The 24,263-nt window shown below is 44.3% G+C and overlaps 1 protein-coding gene across 6 annotated transcripts in view; it reads left to right on the plus strand.

Annotated features, from left to right (window-relative positions):
• The window catches only part of SBF2 (SET binding factor 2), a 546,228-nt gene extending 534,659 nt beyond the window's left edge, over positions 1-11,569 (plus strand). For 5 of the 6 annotated variants that reach the window (XM_055282428.2, XM_055282429.2, XM_055282430.2 and 2 more), the window contains 6 exons: positions 326-559; positions 1,955-2,059; positions 4,355-4,548; positions 5,233-5,320; positions 8,719-8,850; positions 9,842-11,569. In XM_055282428.2, the coding sequence (XP_055138403.1) occupies positions 326-559; positions 1,955-2,059; positions 4,355-4,548; positions 5,233-5,320; positions 8,719-8,850; positions 9,842-9,940 (852 nt within the window). In that variant the 3' untranslated portion in view covers positions 9,941-11,569. The other variant, XM_063641081.1, reaches the window with a different exon arrangement.
• The last annotated feature ends 12,694 nt before the right edge of the window (positions 11,570-24,263 follow it).

Here is a 24,263-nt window from a genome sequence, read left to right on the forward strand (position 1 = left end):
AGGCCAAGGACAGGGGGCTGGGGCCAGCTCCTCCAGTGCTACCACTTGTTAGTATAAAATTCTGAGGAATCCTAGAATTCTCTATTGAACTTGACCTTCTAGGTCATTAGGAAGTTACATTTCTCAATGTAGGAGGGAGGATTGGAGGATGTTTTATTTAATAATTTATCTTAATGTATGACTTTTAAATATTTAGACATATGGTATTTGAACTCCATTCATACTCTTCCTCCCCTGGACTCTACAAATGTTAGGGATTTGCCTGACAGTGAGCTTGGGGTACTTTGGGGTCAAGATGAAACTATATTTCTGTTTTCTTTAACAGGCTCTGAAGCCCAATGTAAATGTCTCCAGCCTCAAGAAGTGGGATTACTACATAGAAGAGACCCTGTCCACAGGCCCTTCCTATGACTGGATGATGCTAACCCCCAAGCACTTCCCCTCCGAGGACTCTGACCTGACTGGAGAAGCTGGGCCACGGAGCCAGAGGAGAACAGTGTGGCCATGCTACGATGATGTCAGCTGTACTCAGCCCGATGCTCTCACCAGCCTTTTCAGTGTAAGTCAACTGTGGACACACACCTAGGGGCACCAGGGGCCCTGGAGGCATGAGGGCAAAGGAACCAGGCTAAGAATGGTTTACAAACTTCTGAGCATGGCTCTCCTTACTCTGGGCTAGGGTTATGGTAGCACCCTCCGTGTATGAAGAAACCAGATTTGCTCCCCATCATCAGTGGGGGACCAGGCTTCACTACTGGAAAAGAATCTCAATAAAAGTGATTTTCCAGCCTGGCATGGTGGCTCATGCCTGTAATCTCAGCAGTTTGGGAGGCTGAGGCGGGCAGATCACAAGGTCAGGAGATCAAGACCATCCTGGTTAACACAGTAAAACCCCGTCTCTACTAAGAAATAAAAAAAAAAAAAAAAAAAAAAATTAGCCGGGCGTGTTGGCAGGCGCCTGTAGTCCCAGCTACTTGGGAGGCTGAGGCAGGAGAATGGCATGAACCCGCGAGGCAGAGCTTGCAGTGAGCGGAGATCATGCCACTGCACTCCAGCCTGGGTGACAGGGCAAGACTCCGTCTCAGTAAAAAAAAAAAAAAAAAGTGATTTTCCAGCATTACAAGAAAGCAATCAAGCAAATAGAGCAATTTACTCCTTCCGGCAGCTTCCCAGCTGTTTTAGTTGCCCGAGCAGCCTTAGTCAGGCCTTGGCTGTGGCTTTTGTGGGTGCTTTACTTCCTCTGGTCAGAAGTGTGGGTAGTCAGTGGCCTGATGGGAGTGCTGCCAACCATCTTCTGCAAGGAATGTTCCGGAACCAACCCCTCCTGGCAGTAGCCAGCCTGAGGAATAGCTTTGAGTCCTGATATGGGCCAGACAGTTCCTAAAGAGTCTTCCCCATCTGGTTTCCTGACCAGGAAGAGTATGCTTCAGTGGTCATACTGTCGTAGAGGCAGCTGCCCTGATCTCCAGCTTCCCTGTCAGAAGGTATATCTGTTTCCTTGGGCATTTCTTGGTTCATTCTTTCCACATCTGGTTTGAATCATCAGAGTTGAGGGGTTCCTCTTGTCAAGGACTGGCTTCTCATCTACCTCAGCTATTAGGGCTGGGCCACGGGCCAGTGCTTGACCTCTTGCTTTGGCTATCAGATTTCCCATGGGCTGCCCAAGGGTGCAGATGTCTGAGATACATATTTCACATCCCAGTATGTAAGCTATCCTGTACAAAAAGGCCTAGTTATAGGTCCTAATAAGCCATCTCTGCCACAGTACGGCACACCAACTAGAGCTCTCACCACTGTTCCTGGCTGGGAGACCTCACAGGCCCATGTCCACCACTTTCCTCAACTGCCCTCTGGCCATGCTGCTTATCTGGGCCTAGTACAGAAGCAGTATGGCTTTGGGGCCCATCCTGATTTCTATGAAATACTGATCAGAAAACTTTTAATTTATTTGCAGGAAATTGAAAAATTGGAGCACAAATTGAACCAAGCCCCTGAGAAGTGGCAGCAGCTGTGGGAAAGGGTAACCGTGGACCTTAAAGAAGAACCAAGAACAGATCGCGTGAGTTGGCAATGCCCCTTGAGAGCTACTTCTGAGCTTTCTGAGGGTGCTAAGTCAGGTGGAGCCCACTGCGACAGGTGACAAGACCCAGCTGGGTTTATGGCCAGAAGGAAGGGTGGAAAGGAGAGGGGTCATGTCCTGGGGGACCAGGGCAGAAAGTTCCAAATGACTGAATACTTCCTGAGTGTCTTACTTCACCACAGTGACATAATACTTATGTCTCAGCACCCCGAATCCAAGGAAAATTACTGGGTTCTTTCCTATCTCAGTGCCCCTGTGGTTTCAGCTGATCTTCTACCACATAAGGCAGGAGAGGAATGCCAAGACCATGTTTGCCCCACAGAAAGTATTTTAAAACAACAAAATATGCTACCCTGTGTTGTTCACAGTCCCTTTTCTGTTTCTGACTTAAGAAACATTTATCATAAAAATATTTTAACAGCCGGGTGTGGTGGCTCACGCCTATAATCCCAGCACTTTGGGAGGCCGAGGTGGGCGGGTCATGAGGTCAAGAGATCGAGACCATCCTGGCCAACATGGTGAAACCCTGTCTCTACTAAAAATACAAAAATTAGCTGGGCATGGTGGCGCATGCCTGTAATCCCAGCTACTCAGGAGGCTGAGGCAGGAGAATCTCTTGAACTCAGGAGGCGGAGGTTGCAGTGAGTGAGCTGAGATCGTGCCACCACACTCCAGCCTCATGATAGAACAAGACTCCGTCTCAAAAATATATATATATATATATGTATTTTAAAACCAAATACTCTTGTTTTCTGCTTCTCATACCCCATTTCCTATTTCTGATTTAAGAAACATTTATCAAGCACATAATATGTGGAAGGGTCTGTGCTTAGTACAGTACACACCTTCGCATCCTATTTAATCCACTGTGAGGGAATGGCGTTCCCTCTCCTACATGAGGAACAGGCACAGAGATCATACAGCGGCAACTGGTAGAGCCACCAGTCGAACCCACATCAGACTGGCTCCAAATGCAACAGAAGGGAAATTAGGACAGATGAGTGTTCTGAAGAACAGTTCAGGAAGAAGAGGCCAGCAGGTCAGATGTTACAGAAAGGTCAAGAAGAATGGAGGGTAGAAGAAAACCTTTGTGGTAAAAAGAGAACATCTGGGGCTCTATCTCTTACCCTCAAATAGCAATTCAGGAGCTGTTATCAGACAGACAAGACAACAGGTAGGTGATGCCTTAATGCTCTTTTGTTAGAAAAATAATAGTTTATTGATTTTTTCTGATAATGAAAGTAATAATGTTCATTTTTTTGAAAGAACACACAGAAAGTTATAAAAGATGAGAATCACCCACGATTTATAACCTAGAAGTAAACCACTATGCAGTCAAACTTGTTTTACCCTTATAAATTCACATATAAAAGAGATTTACTAGACATACTATTTTAAACCTGCTTTCTTTTTCACTCCACGTTGGCATACATGTCCTTCCATCTGTCACTGTGTATATACCAGTGTCTGCCAGGCGCAGTGGCTCATGCCTGTAATCCCAGCACTTTGGGAGGCCGAGGCAGGCATGAAGTCAGGAGTTCGAGACCAGCCTGGCCAGCATGGTGGTGTGTGCCTGTAATCCCAGCTACTCGGGAGGCTGAGTCAGGAGAATCACTTGAACCCAGCAGGCAGAGGCTGCAGTAAGCCGAGATCACGCCACTGTACTCCAGCCTGGGCGATAGAGTGACCCTGTGTCAAAAAAAAAAAAAAAAAAAAAAAAAAATCATCTTTATTTTTTTTGAGACAGGGTCTCACTCTGTCACCCAGGCTGGAGTGCAGTGGCGTGATCATGGCTCACTGCAGCCTCAGCCTCCAGGGTTCTGGTGATCATCCCAAGCAGCTGGGACTATAGGCACACACCACCACACCCGGCTCATTTTTTAAATATTTTTTGTAGAAATGGGGCTTCGCCATGTTGCCCAGGCTGGTCTCAAACTCCTGGACTCAAGTGATCCACTCACCTCGGCCTCCCAAAGTGCTGGGATTACATGTGTGAGCCACCACGCCTGGCCATAGTAGCATCATTTTTTAATGGCTGTCTAGAATTCTACTCTATGGAAATGCCATAATTTGTTTAATGTCCCTAATAATGGACGTGTAGGTTGTTTCCAGTTTTTTTACCACAATAACTAACTCTGGGATTGAAACCTTTGTACATTATTATTGCTTATTAGTCCAGTTTTTTCCTTGAGATAAATATTTGTAAATGAAATTTTCCAGTCAGTAGTTTAAGTGTCTGTAAAGGTTTCCTAGCTCCTGTCCTGTCTTTTTCAGTCCCAAAGACACCTGTCGAGGTCCCCAGGAATTGTGTCTACCAACCTACCTTCCTATCAGAAGAGGTCTCTGCTACATCTCCCAGACAGCAGCATGGGGGAGGAACAGAATTCCAGCATCTCCCCATCCAATGGAGTGGAGCGAAGAGCAGCCACGCTCTATAGCCAGTATACATCCAAGAATGATGAAAACAGGTGACATGCTGAACCCTGCTCACTGTGCTGAAGACTTCCCCATAGCACCTGAAGCTAAACCACAGGTCCTTCAATAAGCTAGGCCTGTGCAGTACAGCCTTTTATAAACTTGAAATGGATTTGCTTTAATTTTTGTAATGTTTTAGATGTTTCTTTGAAAAGAAAAAAAACAAAAATTACAACTAAAAATAATGCCAAGAGGTTGTAGTTATTTGTAGTTGAGTCCTGATGGCTCTTATCTCGTCTGCCAGAACGTTTGAGGGAATATGTGTTAGCCAGCACTTTGTCAGTGGCAAACATCAGAAATCCAGCTTATGCTAGCTGAAGCAAAAAGGAATTTACTCACATAAGCTAGGACAGCCAAGGGTATGCTAGCTTCTCACACAGTATCCTCTATCCACTTCCCGGCTCTGCTTTGCCCTTTCTCTGTGTTATGTCAGTCCCAACATGGCACAAAGGATGGCTACTGATCATTCCAAGCCTCACAGATGTGGTAATCCCAGCAGAAAGCAGCAGTCTTTCCCCAGAGGTCTAGCAGAAAAAATCCAGGGAGAACTCTTATTGGCCATTTTTGAATCATCTAGGGAAAATAGAGACTTGACAAAAACAACAGACATCCCCTCCCCTTTACAGCATTTTGTAAGTGTAAATCAAAATTAACTCTCCTGTCATCATTTCTTCTAGGTCCTTTGAGGGAACGCTTTATAAAAGAGGGGCTTTGCTGAAAGGTTGGAAACCCCGTTGGTTTGTTTTGGATGTAACAAAACATCAGGTAATACTCTTAAAGCCAAAAGAAATTACTTCTGTTTAGGCTAGTCCCAGTCCGTGGCTATTATGTGGCTCTAGCAGACAGATTCCTCATGTACAGACTGCTTTTTTAGTGCCTCTCATATGCAGTCTGGAGGCTCCTCAAGGGCCCCAGATGTCCCTGAGTAAGGGCAATAGCCTTCCAAGGGAGTTTCCCAAGTAGCTCGGCCTGGTACATGCAGGCAGAGGTAGCAACAGTTGAGCCCAAAGCATAGAGCAATAGAACTCTTTTTTTAATGCTCAAATATCTCTTGCTGACTGATCTTAAAACCCAGGTGAGGGGATTCCTAAGGTTTTCAGCCTGTTGCATACATATCACATGCACATATAAGCCTGTGCCTGTGAACACTCCCCAGAATACAGGTTACCTTCGTCCTCGCAGCAGAAAGCATCCATTCAAAACGGAGGGCATTAATTTATTCTACAAACATTTATCGAATACCACCTCTGTGCCCATTGCTGTACTGGTTACTAAAGAAGGCACTATTACCCTTCAAAGATGGCAGCAACAGGGGAGTAAAGGGGCCCCAAAAGAGGCAGAAGGGGATGTGCCCACCCAAACTTGGAATTCACCATGGGCAAGTACTAGACTGGACCTTGCTGACTACGTCAAGAAATCTTTTGACTACTGTTAGGTTCTTAGCTATTCCTGTAGCAGCCTCTGCAATCCTTAGCATCATAGTCTTTACTCCAGTGATTTCAAGGGAGAGCAATTCCTACCCAAACCTCCAGCAACTCTGTACCGTGCATTTCTGTGAGCTGCATGGTCTCCTATGTTCTGACTGCAGGCCTTACTCCACCTTGGAATTGACCACTCAGCCTTGAGGCTAAGGCTTACACATTTTGATTCTCAATGCATTTATCTATAAAATGGAATCTGTTAGGAAAAACCTGAACTGTTACTCCTGTGCAGTGCTTTGGTTGGACCTGCATCTAGAAGACTCCTTCCAAATGAAGACTGTATTTGGGGTCCAGCTTTTCCTCTGCTCAAGGAGTTTCATAACGATTACAGAGTCTTTGTGGGACAATATAGATAATTTATGTTCAAATATACAAATGGAAGCCCTGTTAGGGAGCTATACTCTGAAATCATAGCGCCTACACTGTGTAAAAAAAGTTCCATTAAACTTCTAAATATAACATAGTTCTAAATATAACATAGGAGAATGTCATAATTTTTCTATAATTTACAATTACATCAAATTATACTTGCATTCTTACCAGTCTTCTGGACTTCTTTAACACGAAAGATACAGTTTTTCCACTTAGCCCTGCTCATACCATGCCTGAGAGGAGAGACAGAGAAAAGTCTCAGGCCAGAGCCATGGTGTCAGAAGCACCACTTTCTTGCCATGCTTGCCATGTACACTAGAAAGTGAAATCCACAGATTATGGCCCAATAAGGCTTATTCCCTAGCAGTCTCTTTGAGTTTTTTCCTTTTTTCTTTTTTTTTTTTTTGAGACAGAGTCTCGCTCTGTCACCCAGGCTGGAGTGCAGTGGTGCAATCTCGGCTCACTGCAAGCTCCACCTCCTGGGTTCTCGCCATTCTCTGGCTCAGCCTCCCGAGTAGCTGGGACTACAGGTGCTCGCCACCACGCCCAGCTAATTTTTTGTATTTTTAGTAGAGACAGGGTTTCACCATGTTAGCCAGGATGGTCTCCATATACTGACCTCGTGATCCGCCTGCCTCGGCCTCCCAAAGTGCTGGGATGACTTTTTTCCTTTTTTCTTATTCCAAAAGCCAATATATGCTTATTATGCCACATTCAAACATTTCATACAGATCTCAAAGTCCCCTGTGTAGTCAAATGTTAAGCTATTTATTGTGTTCTTCAGAAATCATTTTATATCTACATGCTGTTGGCAACTTGATTTTCAAAATGTCTTGAACAGTTTTCCTATATGAGTTCTATGTGAACTCATATAGATCTTCAATATTCTTTTTGAAAAGCTCTATAGTATTCCATTTTATTGATGAATTGTCATTTAATGTATTCACTGCTGCACTGAAAGACAAATATGTCTTTTCCAATGTTTAGCTGATAAAACAAAGCTGGAGGAAACCTCTTCATACATGTTTCTTTGCATGCTTATAGGAGTATTTCTATAGGACTACTTTATAAAGGTGGGAAACGTGTTTCTTTTTTTTCCTTTTTTTTTTTTTGAGACGGAGTTTCACTCTTGTCACCCAGGCTGGAGTGCAATGGTGCAATCTCAGCTTACTGCAACCTCTGCCTCCCCGGTTCAAGCAATTCTCCTGCCTCAGCCTCCCCAGTAGCTGGGATTACAGGCGCCTGCCACCATGCCCAGCTAATTTTTATATTTTCAGTAGAGACGGGGTTTCACCATATTGGTCAGGCTGGTCTCAAACTCCTGACCTCAAGTGATCGGGATTACAGGCGTGAGCCACCGTGCCCAGCCTGGAAAGATGTTTCAATAGGCATAAACATTCTAAATTTTAGTTGATATTGCCAAATTGTTCTCCAAAAAATTTCTAAGAAATTATATTCACACTGGCAGTATTTGAGATGATCTAGTACCTTATTGGATATCATCAGCCATTTTTAATATTTCTCAATCCAAAAGTGAAATCTCATTTATTGTCATTTACTTTTCTTTGATTAGTGAGGTTGATCATCTTTTCAGATGTTTATAGGTCATTTGTATTTCTCTGTGACTCGCCTGTTGAGATATTTTGAGCATTTTTCTACTAGATTGTTTATCTTTTTCTTATCAATTTCTGGGAATTCTGTATATTACTAAACATTAGCCCCCTTTTTATATGTTACATATACTTTTTACAGTTGTTACTTGACTTCTTTTTTATTTTTTGAGACAGGGTCTTACTCAGGCTGGAGTGCAGTGGCAGGATCTCAGCTCACTGCAGCTCGACCTCACAGGCTCAAGCAATCCTCCCACCTCAGCCTCCTGGGTAGCTGGAACTACGGGCATGCACCACCACGATTGGCTAATTTTTGTATGTTTTTGTAGAGACAGGGTTTCACCATGTTGCCCAGGCTGCTCTCGAACTCCTGGGCTTAAGTGGTCCATCCACCTTGGCCTCCCAAAGTGCTGGGATTACAGGCATAAACCACCATGCCCAGCCTTGATTCTATTTTTTAAGATGATGTCATACATTTCGATTTTCAAACAGTACATAAGTCTTTCCCCCAATGCTTTCTCCAAGCCACCTAGTTCTTCCTAGAAGCAACAAGTATTATTAATTTTTTGTATATTCTTCCAGGCATAGTTTAGCATATATAACCAAGGTACAGAGGAAGGTATTCAAATGCAGTTTGAAAAGCCATGCCATTTTCTCTTTCTGTGTCTCTTATATCTCATTTGTATCCTTTTGGTTCCAGCTGCGCTACTATGACTCAGGTGAGGACACGAGCTGTAAAGGCCACATTGATCTGGCTGAAGTAGAAATGGTCATCCCTGCTGGCCCCAGCATGGGAGCCCCAAAGCACACAAGTGACAAGGCTTTCTTTGATGTAAGTTGATCTTACTTCTCTTTTCCTGGCTCTGCCTGTGTATCATTCTGTCTGTCTCTAAGAATGATGGAGCTCGCAGAGCAATTGGTAGTGACTACAGATGGATGACAGACCCCCTTGGCTATGGGAATTGTTCCAGAGCTTGAACTCAGCATTATTGACCCCCAAGGCTATCCTCTCTTCCTGTCTGTATGTCTCAGAAAAGCTGCATACTGCTTTGTGCAAAAGGAGTCCAGCCACACATGGAAACACATTAACTCCTTGTTAAATGTTGTTAGTTATTTTAGTCACCACCTACTTTCAAGAACAGATGCTATTTCCCTAGTATTCAGTGGTCTTCATGCTTGACTACCCACAAAAGACTGTCCTTAGTCACACATGATAAGTATCTACCCTAACATCTTCAGCAGCCCTTAGGTAGGCCATGGGGCACTTTATAGGCCACATAATAGAAGGAGACTTATGTAGTCCCTGGAGTCAAGCAGGGCTTTATAAAAAGGATAGGTCATCCTCTATGGCCCTGCTCAGGCCATGAGACCGTTTTCCTGACAGTGGGCTTCCAATATGGCTCCAACTGAAGAAAGGGGACACAAAGGCCAACTTTATGGTATGGATGAATCTCAGGCATCCCCCTGGAGCATAAGGAGCTCCCTCACCTTTAGTACACTGGTGCAGTGCATGGGAGAGGTTAAAGGCACTATTCATTGCTGACCCTTCCTCCTTAGTCAAAGAAGACACTAAGAAAATGCAAAATAAGGCGCTCCCAGTGTGTCTCCTTTTCCTGCCAGTATCCTTCTGTCAACATCCGCTATGACTCTAGAGACCAGAAAAGTAAAGGTAGTAACAGTATGGTAGTTGAGGAAGAAAAATTCATACAGAGGTTCTGGGGCAGTATGGAAAAGAAAGGTCACAGGGACTGATTTACCACTTACCCAAATCCATAAAACAGCCCTGCCCTTCATCTCTGGTTCACTGTCATTTGGTTTTGTAGCTCAAGACCAGCAAACGTGTGTATAACTTCTGCGCCCAGGATGGACAGAGTGCCCAGCAATGGATGGACAAGATCCAGAGCTGTATCTCTGATGCCTGATGCCCATGGTCAACCCACGCAGAAAAAATAGAACTCATGCTGCCAGACAGAAAAAAAAGCATGGATCCTTGAGCTGACAACAAGTTATCCCAGGGCCTGAGGTTCTCCTGCCCAGTCCCCTCTTGCGGGGGTTGCTATATCTACTTAACCTGAATAGGTGTTTCACACAGGTCTGGTCAACAGCCCCATGCACTCCCTGTATCTTGCACTAAATTTTTCTAACAGGGTCTTAGTGGTTAATAATCGCAAGATGTCTCCTGAGCCAACTGTGAACCTCACCCAGGCAAAATGGCTACCACCTACTTGGGTCCTTCTTCATGAAAGCTGTAGATCCTTTTTTGTTCTCTGAGGTCACAATTTCCTTGGAGACCTGTTTAACAAGCAAAAATCAAAACCCTCCAAGATTGTCTCATATTCTACCTAGACTAGGTTTCCTATGAGAGGCATCTACTTGTACTGCCTGACCTTTGAGATGCTCAGTTCTCTGGTGCTGCCAAAAGGTGCTTCTTCCATGGTCCATGCTCTGCCAGTGGGGTTCACAACAAGAGACGTCATTGTTCAGTGGCAGGCAAAGAGGGAGCACACAGCATTATTCTGATGGAAAAAGATTATCCAGGGAATGGTACAACAATGAGCAGCCCAATGCAGGAAAACACTACTTCCAAAACATTGAATTCTCTAGACCAGAGGCTCTCTGAGGACCAGGGCCTTGTGTTCTTATGTATCTACTGCTTCCTGACAGTTTCTTTTTCAAAATAACATGCAAAAAAAGCTGAATGCACTAACTCACAAAACAAACACTTGCACTGAATTCCCAATGAAGTGAAGATGTTGGAAAGACAGAGGCCAGCTATTTAGGACCACACACACCTGTGACAAGGGCTGTGTTGACCACAGTCACACTGTGGCATGACTGGATACCCAAACTACACTTCTACACATGAAAAGTAAGAACTGTCTTTAGATTTTCTTTACTTTGACAACTTGTGTTTGTTTAGCTTAAGACCCAAGAAATGCTGTTTGCTCATGGTAAACAGAAACAGCATCTTTGCTACAACCACTGACACCAGCTGGCGTCATAGGTAGCTAGATCATTGCATTTGTTTTGAAATGTTAATATGTTAAATACTAAACTAATATTTCAAAAATGTGTATATATGATTTCTATATCCTTGTTTTTCAGATAGCCTGCTTATAATTTAATATAAATTAACTGATGCATTCATAAGATTTCAATAATGAAATGGTTCCCTTTTAAAAAATAAAAATACTTTGTAGATTAAAAATAAATCAGAATTTCAAATTTAAAATTGTCTACACACTAGGAAATAGAACTGTGTTAATATATAAGAAATTCGGGGATAATTAAGAATGAAGGACTTTTCTATCAATCATTTCCATTTTATAAATTGCCACCTGTGAAAATGGTTTTTGCACATTATTTGTATTTTTCTTTGTATATGAAATAATTTTTTGTACTTTGTAAAATATGGAGCCCATTGTACCTTCAGCTATTTGAGACTATACACAGTGCTTCTTTTGTAACTGGATTACTTTAACTTTCGTGAAGGCATTACATTGCCTCACATTCACTAACCACCTTGAATTAAATTTATTTCTTAAGAAAAAGCATCCCTCATTTACTGTGAACTAAAGTTCATTCTGTAGTGCACAGCATTCAGGAGGGTAACACTCAGGATTCATACATGGGACTAAAGGTTCAAGAATAAAACAAAGCATGACCCACTTTGTTCCTTCATTCTCCTAATGTCATCACTGCCCTTTGCTCAAGAAGTAACCAGGGATACCGGACATGTTAGCATGAGCTTCTGGGTGCCAGACACACTTCTGCAGAGTTTAGGTAAGAGACTTGAGGTCAAGATTCTCACATGTGCTGCCACTCCTACCACTCTGTCTCTAATAAGCTGTTTGAAATTGCTTAAGTCCCTTACCTATTCTGGGTTCATTCCACCACCCAGAGTATATGGTAATTTGTGAAAATTTTAGGCATGAGACATTGAAGTCTGTTTGAGCTGCAGATTTTTCTGCTTCAGGGAATTTTTTTTTTTTTTTTTTTTTTTTTTTTGGAGACAGAGTCTCGCTCTGTTGCCCAGGCTCTGGAGTTCTGGAGTGCAGTGGTGCGATCTCAGCTCACTGCAAGCTCCACCTCCTGGGTTCACACCATTCTCCTGCCTCAGCCTCCCAAGTAGCTGGAACACAGGCGCCCGCCACCACGCCTGGCTAATTTTTTGTATTTTTAGTAAAGATGGGGTTTCACCGTGTTCACCAGGATGGTCTCAATCTCCGGACCTCGTGATCCACCCTCCTTGGCCTCCCAAACAGGGAACTGTTAAACAGTACAAATGATCAGTGATTTCAGTTCTAGGCAATACTTCCTTGGTTAAGCCCATGAGTTTACCTCATGTAGCCAACAGAGAATGCAAGTTTTCATCTCAGGGCTGAGCCTTTAAGTCCTTTGACATCCGGAGTCCTCTGAGCCAAGCAAGAGGACCCCAAATAGCCACTGAGGCTCAAGGTGAGATATAGTGACATATTCCCTTGAGCTTTCGGTTCTCCTCAGTCTCAAGAGCATGCTGATCTAGCCAAGGGCCCTCTAGCCTTTCCTTGGTCCTAGGCCTCTCAACAGCTACCATTACACATTGCTGTGTCCCTGAGATTCAGTCAGGAGGGAAACAACTGGGATTAGGGGTTGAGTAGAAGCTGTGTTCACAGTGTCAGTATCTGGATGCCCTTCATTCCTGAGGTCTTAACTGTGAAAGGGGAGAATACTGGGTTCTGTAAACAAAAATAAAATTCTAAGCCCCCCAGATGACTGAATGGACCCCCTCTCAGCCAAGGGGGTTCCAAAGAAACCTGAAAAACGAGTTCCAGCCATGATGCTGGGGCAAGGAGGTAGACATGCCTCATTATACCCTCTCCCTTTTGGAGTTTAGACACAACAGACCAGCATTAACATTAAAACTGATCTTAAGACTGACAAAATAGACTGTCACAATAAAATACCAAATTCCAACCTGACTCTAGTATAGCATCACATAACAGATAGCAAGCCCTGAAGGAAATCAAAGCTTTTTTAATCCCAAAATACATTCCTTTTACATATTTTGAAATGGCCCTGCAAAGCTGTATCTTGTGGGGTGGGGAAGGGGATTTACATTTTGTAGAGGATCCCTTTCCCTTCCCAGGTGTTTTTCTGATCCTGAAGAGATTAGCTAAGAGTCTAGTACCTTTTATTAAAGGTCTGAATAGGAAATATTTGCTATCTGTTGCCTCTAAGGGCAGCCACCTATGAGACTTCATCTACCTAAGAACCTAAGTCTCTACAACCCCTTATCTTAACCCAGACTCTCCTTTCAATTAATTTCAGCCTTTTAGATAATAACTCTTTCAACCAATTGCCAATCAGAAAATCTTTGAATCCACCTGTGACCTGTAAGCTTCTGCCTTTCCAGGCCAAACCAATGTATACTTCACATGTATCGGTTGATGTCTTGTGTCTCCCTAAAACATAAAAACAAGAGCTTTTAACCCAACTACCTTGGGCTTGTATTCTCAGGACCTCCTGAGGCTGTGTCCTGGGTCATGATCCTGAACCTTGGGAAAATAAATGTCTAAATTGATTGAGACCTGTCTTATATACTTTTTTGCTTTACAGTTCCAAGGGAGAAAGACTAGGGCTTGGCAACCTGCAAGAGCCTTAACAGGGCCCTTCCTTCTGTGGTCCCAGTGACAAAACCCTTCTAATATGGGCTCTTGAAAGATACAAACTCAAAGGAGCACATAGCATAAGTCCCTTCCCAACCCCTTTGACCCAAATCCTTTATTCCCACCTCCCAAACCCCTTCACTCTATTATCTCCACTCCGGAGCTAGAGCTTAAACTGCTAATAACATGGCAGATTTGCTTCTCAAGGGAAACTGACATTTATAGGTATTTAATCAGGGATTCTTGTAAGAGTTACTAAGTAGCCCTATCATCCCATAAAGAATTTCTGAAAGATCCCAAGCTGATAACAGAGAAGTTCCCTCAGCAATGCCAGCCAAAGCTATTAAGCAGTGAATAAAGCAGTGTTCACGAAGAGATCGGGTTTACAGCAGCACCATCAAACATATATAATGCAAGCCACATAGATATCTTTAAGTTAAAAAATCATTAATTTTAATATATTTGTTTTTACCATATATTTACTCCAATATATCAAAAATATTTTAATGAGTAAACAATACCAAAAAAAAGTAATGAAATATATTCCTTGTTCATACTAAATCCTCAAAATCTAGTGTGTATTTTATACTTACAGCACATCTGAGTTTGGACTAATATTTTTTTTCAGAGGCCATTTCTGATAAAACAAATGCATGTCATGTTTCTATACCAGTTCTCCAACATCAACTGGACATCCAACAATTCAGTTCAAGTCTGACACTAACTCCCCGGATTTAGCATAGACTCCACAAGTTCAGGTCTGTCCTCAAGACTGCCCCCACTTCAAACACTAGTTCCAAGTTCCAAGGGCCACCAGAACTTCTAACCAACCAGCTATAAATATGAAGGTTTCCACAACCCCCTCCTCAGGTTCAGTAATTTGCCAGAACAAATCATATAACTCAGGAAAACACTTTACTTAACATTTACCAGCTTATTTCTAAGGGATACACCTCAGGATCAGCCAAAGGGAAGAGATGCACGGTATGGAGGGAGGCAGCACACCACCTGCCCAGCATCTGATGTGTTCACCAACCCAGAGGCACTCCTTATCTCATTATTCAAGAGTTTTTACAACCCAGTCTCCAATTACCCTCCCTCCCCCGAGGTTGGGGGTGGCTGAAAGTTCCCACCCTCTATTCACTTGTTTGGTCTTTCAGATGACCAGCCCACATCCTTAACCTACTAGGGACCCCACCCTGAATCACCTTGTTAGCATAAACTCAGGTGTTGCAAAGGGCAGTTATGAATAACAAAAGATACTCCTAAAGGGTGGGGTGTGTTAGGAATAACAAACTACCACTTAGGAAATTTCTAGGGTTTTAGACACTGTGCGCCAGGAACCCAGAACAAAGAACAAATATATTTTGTACTCTACCACAACTAGCCTTATTTCCACTGCTACCACACTAAACAATGCATATTTACAGCAAATAGCCTGCTCACAGCAGAGCCTGCGGGGGTAGGGAAGAGCTGGGTGGCAAGAGACCTGGCTTCTAGTGCTGGCTGTCTTCTAATGTAATCTATGACCTTGAACCAGTCCCTTAACTTTGCAGGGCTTTGACTTATAAAAATGCAAGATGCAGATGATCTGTTACTTTGTGATTCCAAATATTTACCTCGGCAAGGACTCAGTTTCCAAACTGAAATTTAAAGGATTTGCTGAAAAATCCAAATCATCTAAATCAGTGCATCTCAAATTGTAATGCATATATGAATCATCTTGTTAAAATGAGATTCTGATTCAGTAGGTTTGGTGTGGGGCTTGACATTGTGCATTTCTAATGAGGCCAGTGCTGCTGGTCCAAGGACCACAGCATTGGTCCTTGGTAACAGAATTGTTCTTGGAGTAACAGAAATGTGTCTCAGTCCTCTGAGAAGCAGACGCCTAATAGGCAGGAACTCCGGGGAGGCTGGAAGAGCCAAGAGACCATGATGCTGGTGTAATCCTTGTGAAAAAGAAAGGGAAGCAAAGGTGAGTGGAGGAGACTTGGAGTGCAGTGCAGTTCTAAGGAAGTTCAGCAAGGCAGATAAGAAGTCCTTGAGCCATCAGGGAAATCCCACATATTCCAAGAATGGGCCTTCCTAGGATCCCTGCCATGCTCAATCATTGGCTAAGAGCAGTCCATGGGAAGCATGGTTTTGGTGGAAACACAGTAATAGATTTCAGAATATACCAGCTGAGGCCAATAGTCAATGACAGTCCCTGCAGTCAGAGATCTGAGAGAAATCTTTTCATGGTTGTCAATGTTAAAGTTGTCAGAATCAAAATGGAGTCACTTATGTTTAAAAAAAAGCAAAACAAAACAAAAAAGCCTGATAAATTGAGCCAGGGAAAGCTATGAAGAGAGAGTACTCATGCATAAATGCCTGATAACAAAAACTATCAAAAAAAATGCAAAAATTGCAACCTTGCACAAAGGCCATTGCAACCTTACACAAAAATTACTCCTCTGGCTGGGCGCGGTGGCTCACGCTTGTAATCCCAGCACTTTGGGAGGCCGAGGCGGGCGGATCACGAGGTCAGGAGATCGAGACCACGGTGAAACCCCGTCTCTACTAAAAATACAAAAAATTAGCCGGGCGTGGTGGCGGGCGCCTGTAGTCCCAGCTACTCGGAGAGGCTGAGGCAGGAGAATGGCGTGAACCCGGGAGGCGGAGCTTGCAGTGAGCCGAGATTGCGCCACTGCACTCCAGCCTGGGTGACAGAGCGAGACTCCGTCTCAAAAAAAAAAAAAAAAAAAAAAAAAAAAAAAAATTACTCCTCTGAATGCATCTGTCTAGCAACTGCCTGTCCAGCCTTGGATTAGTGTCACCCTTATTATTGATCCTTGTAGCCAGGATAATTATCTCAAAACAATTATGTAATGATCCTCATTTTTCCTTTAAAAAACCTTTGTGTTCCTTTACCTCCCTGAATACACACATAGTTTACTATGGTGTTATATAGGTATTCCCATTGCAATGCCCTTGATATAGTTTGGATGTGTGTCCTCACCCAAATCGCACGTTGAAATGTAATCCCCAATTGGAGGTGGGGCCTAGTGGGAGCTGATTGGATCATGGGAGTGGATTTCTCATGAATGGTTTAGTACCATCAACTTGGTAACTATTCTCATGACAGTGAGTAAGTTCTCCTGAGGCTTAAAAGTGTGTGGCATCTTCCCCCTCGCTCTCTTGCTCCTGCTTTGGCCACGTGACATGAAAGTTCCCGCTTGGCCTTCTACCATGATTGTAAGATTCCAGAGGCCTCCCCAGAAGCAGATACCACTATGCTTCCTCTACAACCTTACAGCCTGCAAACCATGAACCAGTTCAACCTCTTACAGTGTTTTTTTTTTTTTTTTTTTTTTTTTGAGACAGCGTCTTGCTACGACACCCAGACTGTAGTGCAGTGGCGCAATGACAGCTCACTGCAGCCTTGACCTCCTGGGCTCAAGCAATCCTCCCAGCTCAGCCTCCTGAGTAGCTGGGACTACAAGTGTGCTCCACCATGCCCAGCTAATTTTTTTTATAGAGACAGGGTCTCACTATATTGCCCAAGATGGTCTTGAACTCATGGGCTCAAACAATCCTCCCACCTTGGCCTCCCAAAGTGCTAGGATTCCAGGCATGAGCCACCGCACCTGACGTCAGGTATTTCTTTATAGCAATGCAAGAACAGACTAATACAGCCCTATTAAATAAATATTATTTTCTTTTAGAGAGCCTCTCTGTTATGTAGGGTGACATAAATGGTGTCCAGAAGCAGGACCTGAAAAAGGATATCAGAAGGAATTCGTGACTCTTGGAACTAGTGTGCAATACTCACCTGAGCCCTTTGAGCACCCTGTTTCTATGGCTCACATTTTCTGCCCTGGTGCATTTTCTGTCAGGCCAACCCTCCCCCTTTTTGGTAGAAGCTCTTGACTTTGAACCGGAGTTGTTGTGTAAGGTAATACCCGAGGTTCATTGCCTCATGCCAAGAAAATTAAGGACACAGACACACACAAGGAGTGAGTTTAAGAGCAGAGGTTTACTAGGCAAAAGAAAGAGAAAGAACAGCTAGCTCTGTCCTTCAAGAGAGATGGGCTCCCAAATGGGACTTTTGGCCCACAGTGGAGTGCACCAGATTTTATAGACAGGCTTGAGGAGGTGATGTCTGATTACATAGGGCCCAAAGATTGGTTGGACCAAGTGTGACATTACATAGTGCCCAGGGAATCTGGCCACCCCACCCTAATCTTATTATGCAAATGAGGTCTTTGCTTGGCTGGCAGCATCTTGTCTGCTCCTTAAGGTATGCGTGGCTAGCAAAGAGAAGGGAAGATGGAGCTGTCATGTTGGATATGCCTAGCCCCAGGTAGCCTTTTCCTATTGACACAACTGCTGGCATTCACCCATGCAAACTTCTAGCTTGCTTGTCTATGTCTGCAGCTCAATTTTACAGGCTGCTGTTTGTTAGAAAAGAAAATTATTTGGGAGCTACTTTTCATTAAAAGGAAAACCTTACCGAGGACTTCCTTACCCTATCTGCCTAATTTCTTAACTCCTATATCAACTTTATTCAGGATTTGGTTTAGTTATAAAGCCACCTTTAATAAAGGACTGTACGTTCTCCTGGAATGATAAAAGGTTTTTTATCTTTTTTGGTTTAAAGACAAGTGTCTTTCTGGATTGAGTACTCTGGTTTCTCCAGAATCCACTTTCTGTCTGCAAGACATGACTTCTCTGGTAAATTTACTTTTGTTTCTTTCTGCGTTGTGATGGTTAATACTGAGTGTCAACTTGATTGGATTGAAGGATGCAAAGTATTGATCCTGGGTGTGTCTGTGAGGGCATTGCCAAAGGAGATTAACATTTGAGTCAGTGAACTGGGAAGGGTAGACCCACCCTTAATCTGGGTGGGCACCATCTAATTAGCTGCCAGTGCGGCTAGAATATAAAGCAAGCAGAAAAACGTGAAAAGAGAGACTGGCCTAGCCTCCCAGCCTACATCTTTCTCCCATGCTGGATGCTTCCTGCTCTTGAACATCAGACTCCAAGTTCTTCAGCTTTGGGACTCAGACTGGCTCTCCTTGCTCCTCAGCTTGCAGACAGCCTATTGTGGGACCTTGTGATCATGTGAGTTAATACTTACTAAACTGCCCTTTATATATATATCTATCCTATTAGTTCTGTCCCTCTAGAGAACCCTGACTAATACATGCATGCATAATTTAATTTTTTTCTACATTCCTGGGTTAAAATTTTTGTGAACATTCTTATCTTGGTTTCATTTTGGTTTGGTTACATGAATCTGTAAATGATTTGGCTCCTTTCCCTTGCTTGTTTCTAAATATCTTCTGAGAGCAAAAATAAATATTCTAAATGGCAGGTGCAGGATGGCTATTTAAAAGCCACTAGGACAGTTGTCACTATCTAAAACATGGGTCCAAACTCTTGACATTCTCTGACAGGATTTATAGGATTTTCTTTGCTCTCAAGAGATTAATAAGAAATGAAATGGGATTCTCAAATATTAAGGCATGCCAAGGTTTTCTGAGACTCCAGCCAGCTACATATTATGGTCTATTCTCATGAATATATTTAAACTAATGGGTCAGGTGCAGTGGCTCATGCCTGTAATCACAGCAATTTGGGAGGCCGAAGCAGATGGATCACTTGAGCCCAGGGGTTCAAGAACAGCCTGGGCAACATGGCAAAGCCCCATCTCTACAAAAAATATAAAAATTAGGCAAGCATGGTGGCATGCACCTGTTGTCCCAGCTTCTTGGGAGGCTGAGGCAGGAGGATCAATTGAGCCCAGGAGGTTGAGGTTGCAGTGAACCATGATCGCACCACTGTACTCCAGTCTGGGCAACAGAGTGAGACCTTGTCTCAAAAACAACAACAACAACAACAAATACTAATGGACAAATCATATCAAGGAAAATTCAGAGCTAAAATAGTCTGATGTGGTGGCTCACGCCTGTAATCCCAGCACTTTGGGAGGCCAAGGCAGGTGGATCACTTGAGGCCAGGAGTTTGAAAAGAGCCTGGCCAATATGGTGAAACCCCATCTCTGCCAAAATTACAAAAATTAGCCAGGCGTGGTGGTGTATGCCTGTAGTCCCAGCTACTTGGTAGGGTGAGGCACAAGAATCACTTGAACCTAGGAGGAGGAGTTTGCAATGAGCTGAGTTCATGCCACCGTACTCCAGCCTGGGTGACAGAGCGAGACTCTGTCTCAATAAAATAAAAATAAAAAAATAAGAGTCATAATTTGAACTCCCTAAAATATACTACAACTATAGTGTTAACATCACAGTCTACCCCTTGTGCCACACAGATCTTTACTCTCCACCAGGTTCAGGGAGAAGTTCCTCCCCATTTCCCTTGGGCCTCTATTCCCAAGGGGAACTCAGAAGAAAGCAGGAGCCATAACTGGCCTTCATTCTCTGCCTCGTCCACTATCTATTCCGAATTCCCCCCACCCTCAACAACCTCCTCAGATGTTGGTGGCTTACCTGATGGTGTGAGCCAAACTTTCATTCTAGGAGTGAGAGGAGGGGGAGAGAAGGGGATAAATGCTAAATACTCAAACCCTTCTCAGGGTTGCTACACATCCTTTCACAATTACAGTGGGGCTACCTGGAGGTGCACAGTGGATCACATGGGCTCCATACACATTCCTCCTGCCCTCATTATGCAGGAGCAGCCTTGCCCCTTCCTGTTGATCAGGGTCAGTTATCCCTGCCAGTATGACTCTTCTTCTTGTCTGCTGGTTTCTAAGCACGAAGAATCACAAGGGCCCTGCGGCAGCCACAAACCATAGTTCAATAGGACCCTTGCTGTCATTGTGTCCCCCAGTTAAGTGCTGTGCTGTGTGGAATTCCATGCCTTTGGATCAGGCATTCTGTACATCCCTGGAAAGTGATGCTAACTAAGGCTCTGTGGTGAGGAAAGGCAAACCCATGCCCAGAATAAGTCTCTATCCCTGTAGAGATGAACCATTGGCCCTTCCAGAATGGAAAGGGCCTGATGCAGTTGACTTTCCCAAAGTGATGAGTTGGTCTCAAGGAATAGTGCCATTTCAGGGGCTCAGCATTGGCCTCTCTTGCTGACACACTGGACATTCGAAGGCCCCTAGACTTTTCTGCCCTATCACATCACAGTGATCTCCAAAAGGTCTCTTAAAGAGGGGCCATGATGATGCTTTGAGCTCCAAGTGTTAATGTCAACTCAAACTCTGCATCTGCTACTCCTCAAAATGTCTTGTTATCCCCATTTCTCTAGTGAACGATTACCTAAATGGCCATAGGTCCCTTTGGGGGAAAAAATGAAGGAATCATTGTGACATATACTTGCTGCAATTCCACAAGGTCCTTCCTCTTAGAGAGCTGGCCACCTCTTTAGTCAATGGTTCTCAAACCTAAGCTAATTTTCAGATATGGAACCATTCATTTCTAAGGGAAGCACCTGTAAGGGACAATAGGCAGGGAGGCCAGAGAGGTTGGGAGGGCTATCAGACCATGATGGGGGTAGACCGCTGTGAAAGAGAGAGGGAAGGAAGGAACAAATATGTTGAATAAATTATAAACATCTGGTGCATACTGGGCACTGAACAGCTCCCAAGGAATCTCTGGATGAATACAGTACAGCTCAGCCCCCAAAGAACTCACAAACTAAGGTAGACCCAGACTATTTGCTGTAAGCAGAATAATCCCCCCCTTCTCTGAAGATGTCCATGTTGTAATCCCTGGAACTTGTGAATATGTCATCTTACATGGCAAAGGGGAATTAAGGTTGCATATGAACTTAAGGTTGCTGACCGAGACATTATCCTGGATCGGTCCAATGTCATCACAAGGGTCCTTATAAGTGGAAGTGGGAGGCAGAAGCAAATGTCAGAGAAAGACCCAATAGGAAACTCAATAGGAGAAAGACTTAATGAGCCATTTCTGGCTTTGAAGATGGAAGGAGGACGGACATGAGCCAAGAATGTGGCAACCTCTGGAAGCTAGTAAAAGGAAGAAAATGGATTCTCCCTCAGTGCTCCAGAAATGAACACAGCCCTGCCAACACCTTGATTTTAGCCCAGTAACACCCATTCTGGACTTCTGGCCTCCAGAATAGTAAGAATAAATCTGTATTGTTTTAAGCTGCTAAATTTGTAGTAATTTGTTACAATAGCAATAGGAAACTAATAGGGCTATATAATGAACCACAGTGATTCGTGCAATTGCATTGTATTCGTACAACAGCTGTGTACAGGGGGCAGGAGCTCAGAACAAGCAAATCGGATGGGGGATGGCCTAGGGAGAAATAAGATGAGGCAGAGGGGCAGAGGTGCAATGTGATATGCAGAGGCAGCTGCTGCAAGGCCACGAGGGACACTCACACATGCAAACATACAATCCTGTGCACACATATGCAACACAAGGGCATACATGTTCTCACATATACACACCCTAGTGATATTGGCACTTACGCATGCAGACTCTTTCTGACATAGGCCCACCCACTGCCTGGATTCCACCTGTTTTTGGTGACCTCTCTTGTATTAGTCCGTTCTCATGCTGCTAATAAAGACATACCCAAGACTGGGTAATTTATAAAGGAAAGAGGTTTAATTGACTCACAGTTCAGCATGGCTGGGGAGGCCTCAGGAAACTTACAATTATGGTGGAAGAGAAAGCAAACATGTCCGTCTTCACATGGTGGCAACAAGAAGTGCTGAGCAAAAGGGGGAAAAGCCCCTTGTAAAACCATCAGATCTCGTGAGAACTCAGGATCACAAGAACAGCATGAGGGTAACTGCCCCCATGATTAAATTACCTCCCACTGGGTCCCTCCCATGACATGTGGGCATTATGGGAACTACAATTCAAGATGAGATTTGGGTGGGGACACAGCCAAACCATATCATCTCTGTCATCTCTTAACACCACATTTCCTGAGGGCAGCTGAATTTAGCAGGTGGGAATAGGGCTTGTCTACCACGGCTCCATCACTAGCCTTCACCTGAACAGGAGGTACACTGGGAGGCTGAGACTCACCAGTTGGGGGGCAACTGGAAATCATTTACCTGCCCAGCATTTTAGTATGTACGGTGTCAGGGTAAGCCCTGACCATGCACATGTTCTCCCAAATCTCAGTCTCTCCCCTCACAGCTGTATGATGGAACCTATTATGAATGAGCTGGTCACCCAAAACCAGTGTGTCCATCTTCCCATGCATTTGTCTGTCCATTTTCTTTCATTCAACATATATTTATTGATGCTTCTTCTGTGCTAATGCCTGCTCCTGGATACTTTGGACCCCAAATAAAATAACCTACTATCCAAGACATGATTTCTGGTATAACCAGAGCTATGATAGGGTGAGAGCAAGTAGGAGCCTGCAGAAAGATGGGAGGAGCTCATAGCCCAGGCTTGGGGTAAGAGAGGACTTCCTGAGTAAATGACATTTAGGCCGAGTATTAAAGGATAAGATCACTGGGCAAAGGTGAAATCAGGAGAAGCAAGGAAAAGAAGTTAAGTCAGGTTTGTGACATGTATTCTAGAAAGATCTGCCTGGTGAGGATGGCGAAGGGGGACTGGGAGGGAGGCAGGCCAGTGAGCAGCTGCTGTAATTATCCCAACCTGAGAAGGCAGTTGGGCTGGATAGACGTGGGAGCTCCAGAGACATGCCTGAGGTGGTATCTATAGGATGTAGGGCCTAACTGATGGAGACAGAGGGGATAAAGGGGGAGAGGGGCAGTTGAAGACTGTCAGGTTGATGCCTGGGACATCTAAGAATGGCCCCAGCCTCAGACTCAAGTGCCAGGAGTAGAGAAAGGATGACCAGGCGGGGGGCACCCAGGCCCTGGTGCAGACTTCAGGAGCAGGCATATGCTTCCCAGCTGGTAGAGAGGGTATGTGCAGCACTTCCAGGATCTGGGAGGGGTTCCCCAAGTCACATACACACACACACTGATCACACATCTGGGCTTAGAGAAAGAAGTTAAGTAGCCCCTTCCCATTTTAACAGCTGAGGAGTCCATGATTTCAAGAGGTTAAATGACCTTCTCCAAGGCCACACAGCAGTGCCTGATGGAACTGGGATTTGAACCCAGGCTTGTCTGACTGCATCCTGTGCTCTTCTCCCCAGTCCTGACAGGTCAACCAAGCCAGTCTTGGCACCAGAGAATTAAGAGTACAGGGGATCTCTGACCTCTACATCACACCCAGCCTGGCCAGGCCACTTATAGGGCCATTCAAAGCCAGGACTGCCTCACCCTCTTAGACACTGGACCAGGATATAAAGTTCTCTTTGTGGGTAGAATGAGCTTGGGCACTCCAAGGAGAGGCGGGATGGGCCCACAGCTAACTTAGCCCTCTCATACCCACTCCACACCATGGCCACCCACCCCACAGCTAGAGCACCTAAGAAATGCATCTCCTAGTCTGGAGGTGAGCAGGAGGAGCCAAGGCCAGCATGTCCCCCACTGACACACAGCTCAGCCACAGCTGGGCCTTCCAGGAAATCCAGACCTGGGCAATTAGAAACAGAGAGCTCAGGGCTTAGAATGAGATACTCTGCAGGATCCTGATGAGGATCTGGCCCTGTCTGAGCCTATTTCCTCATCTGTAAA

Source organism: Symphalangus syndactylus, chromosome 6 (assembly GCF_028878055.3).
Source record: "Symphalangus syndactylus isolate Jambi chromosome 6, NHGRI_mSymSyn1-v2.1_pri, whole genome shotgun sequence".
Lineage (NCBI taxonomy): Eukaryota > Metazoa > Chordata > Mammalia > Primates > Hylobatidae > Symphalangus > Symphalangus syndactylus.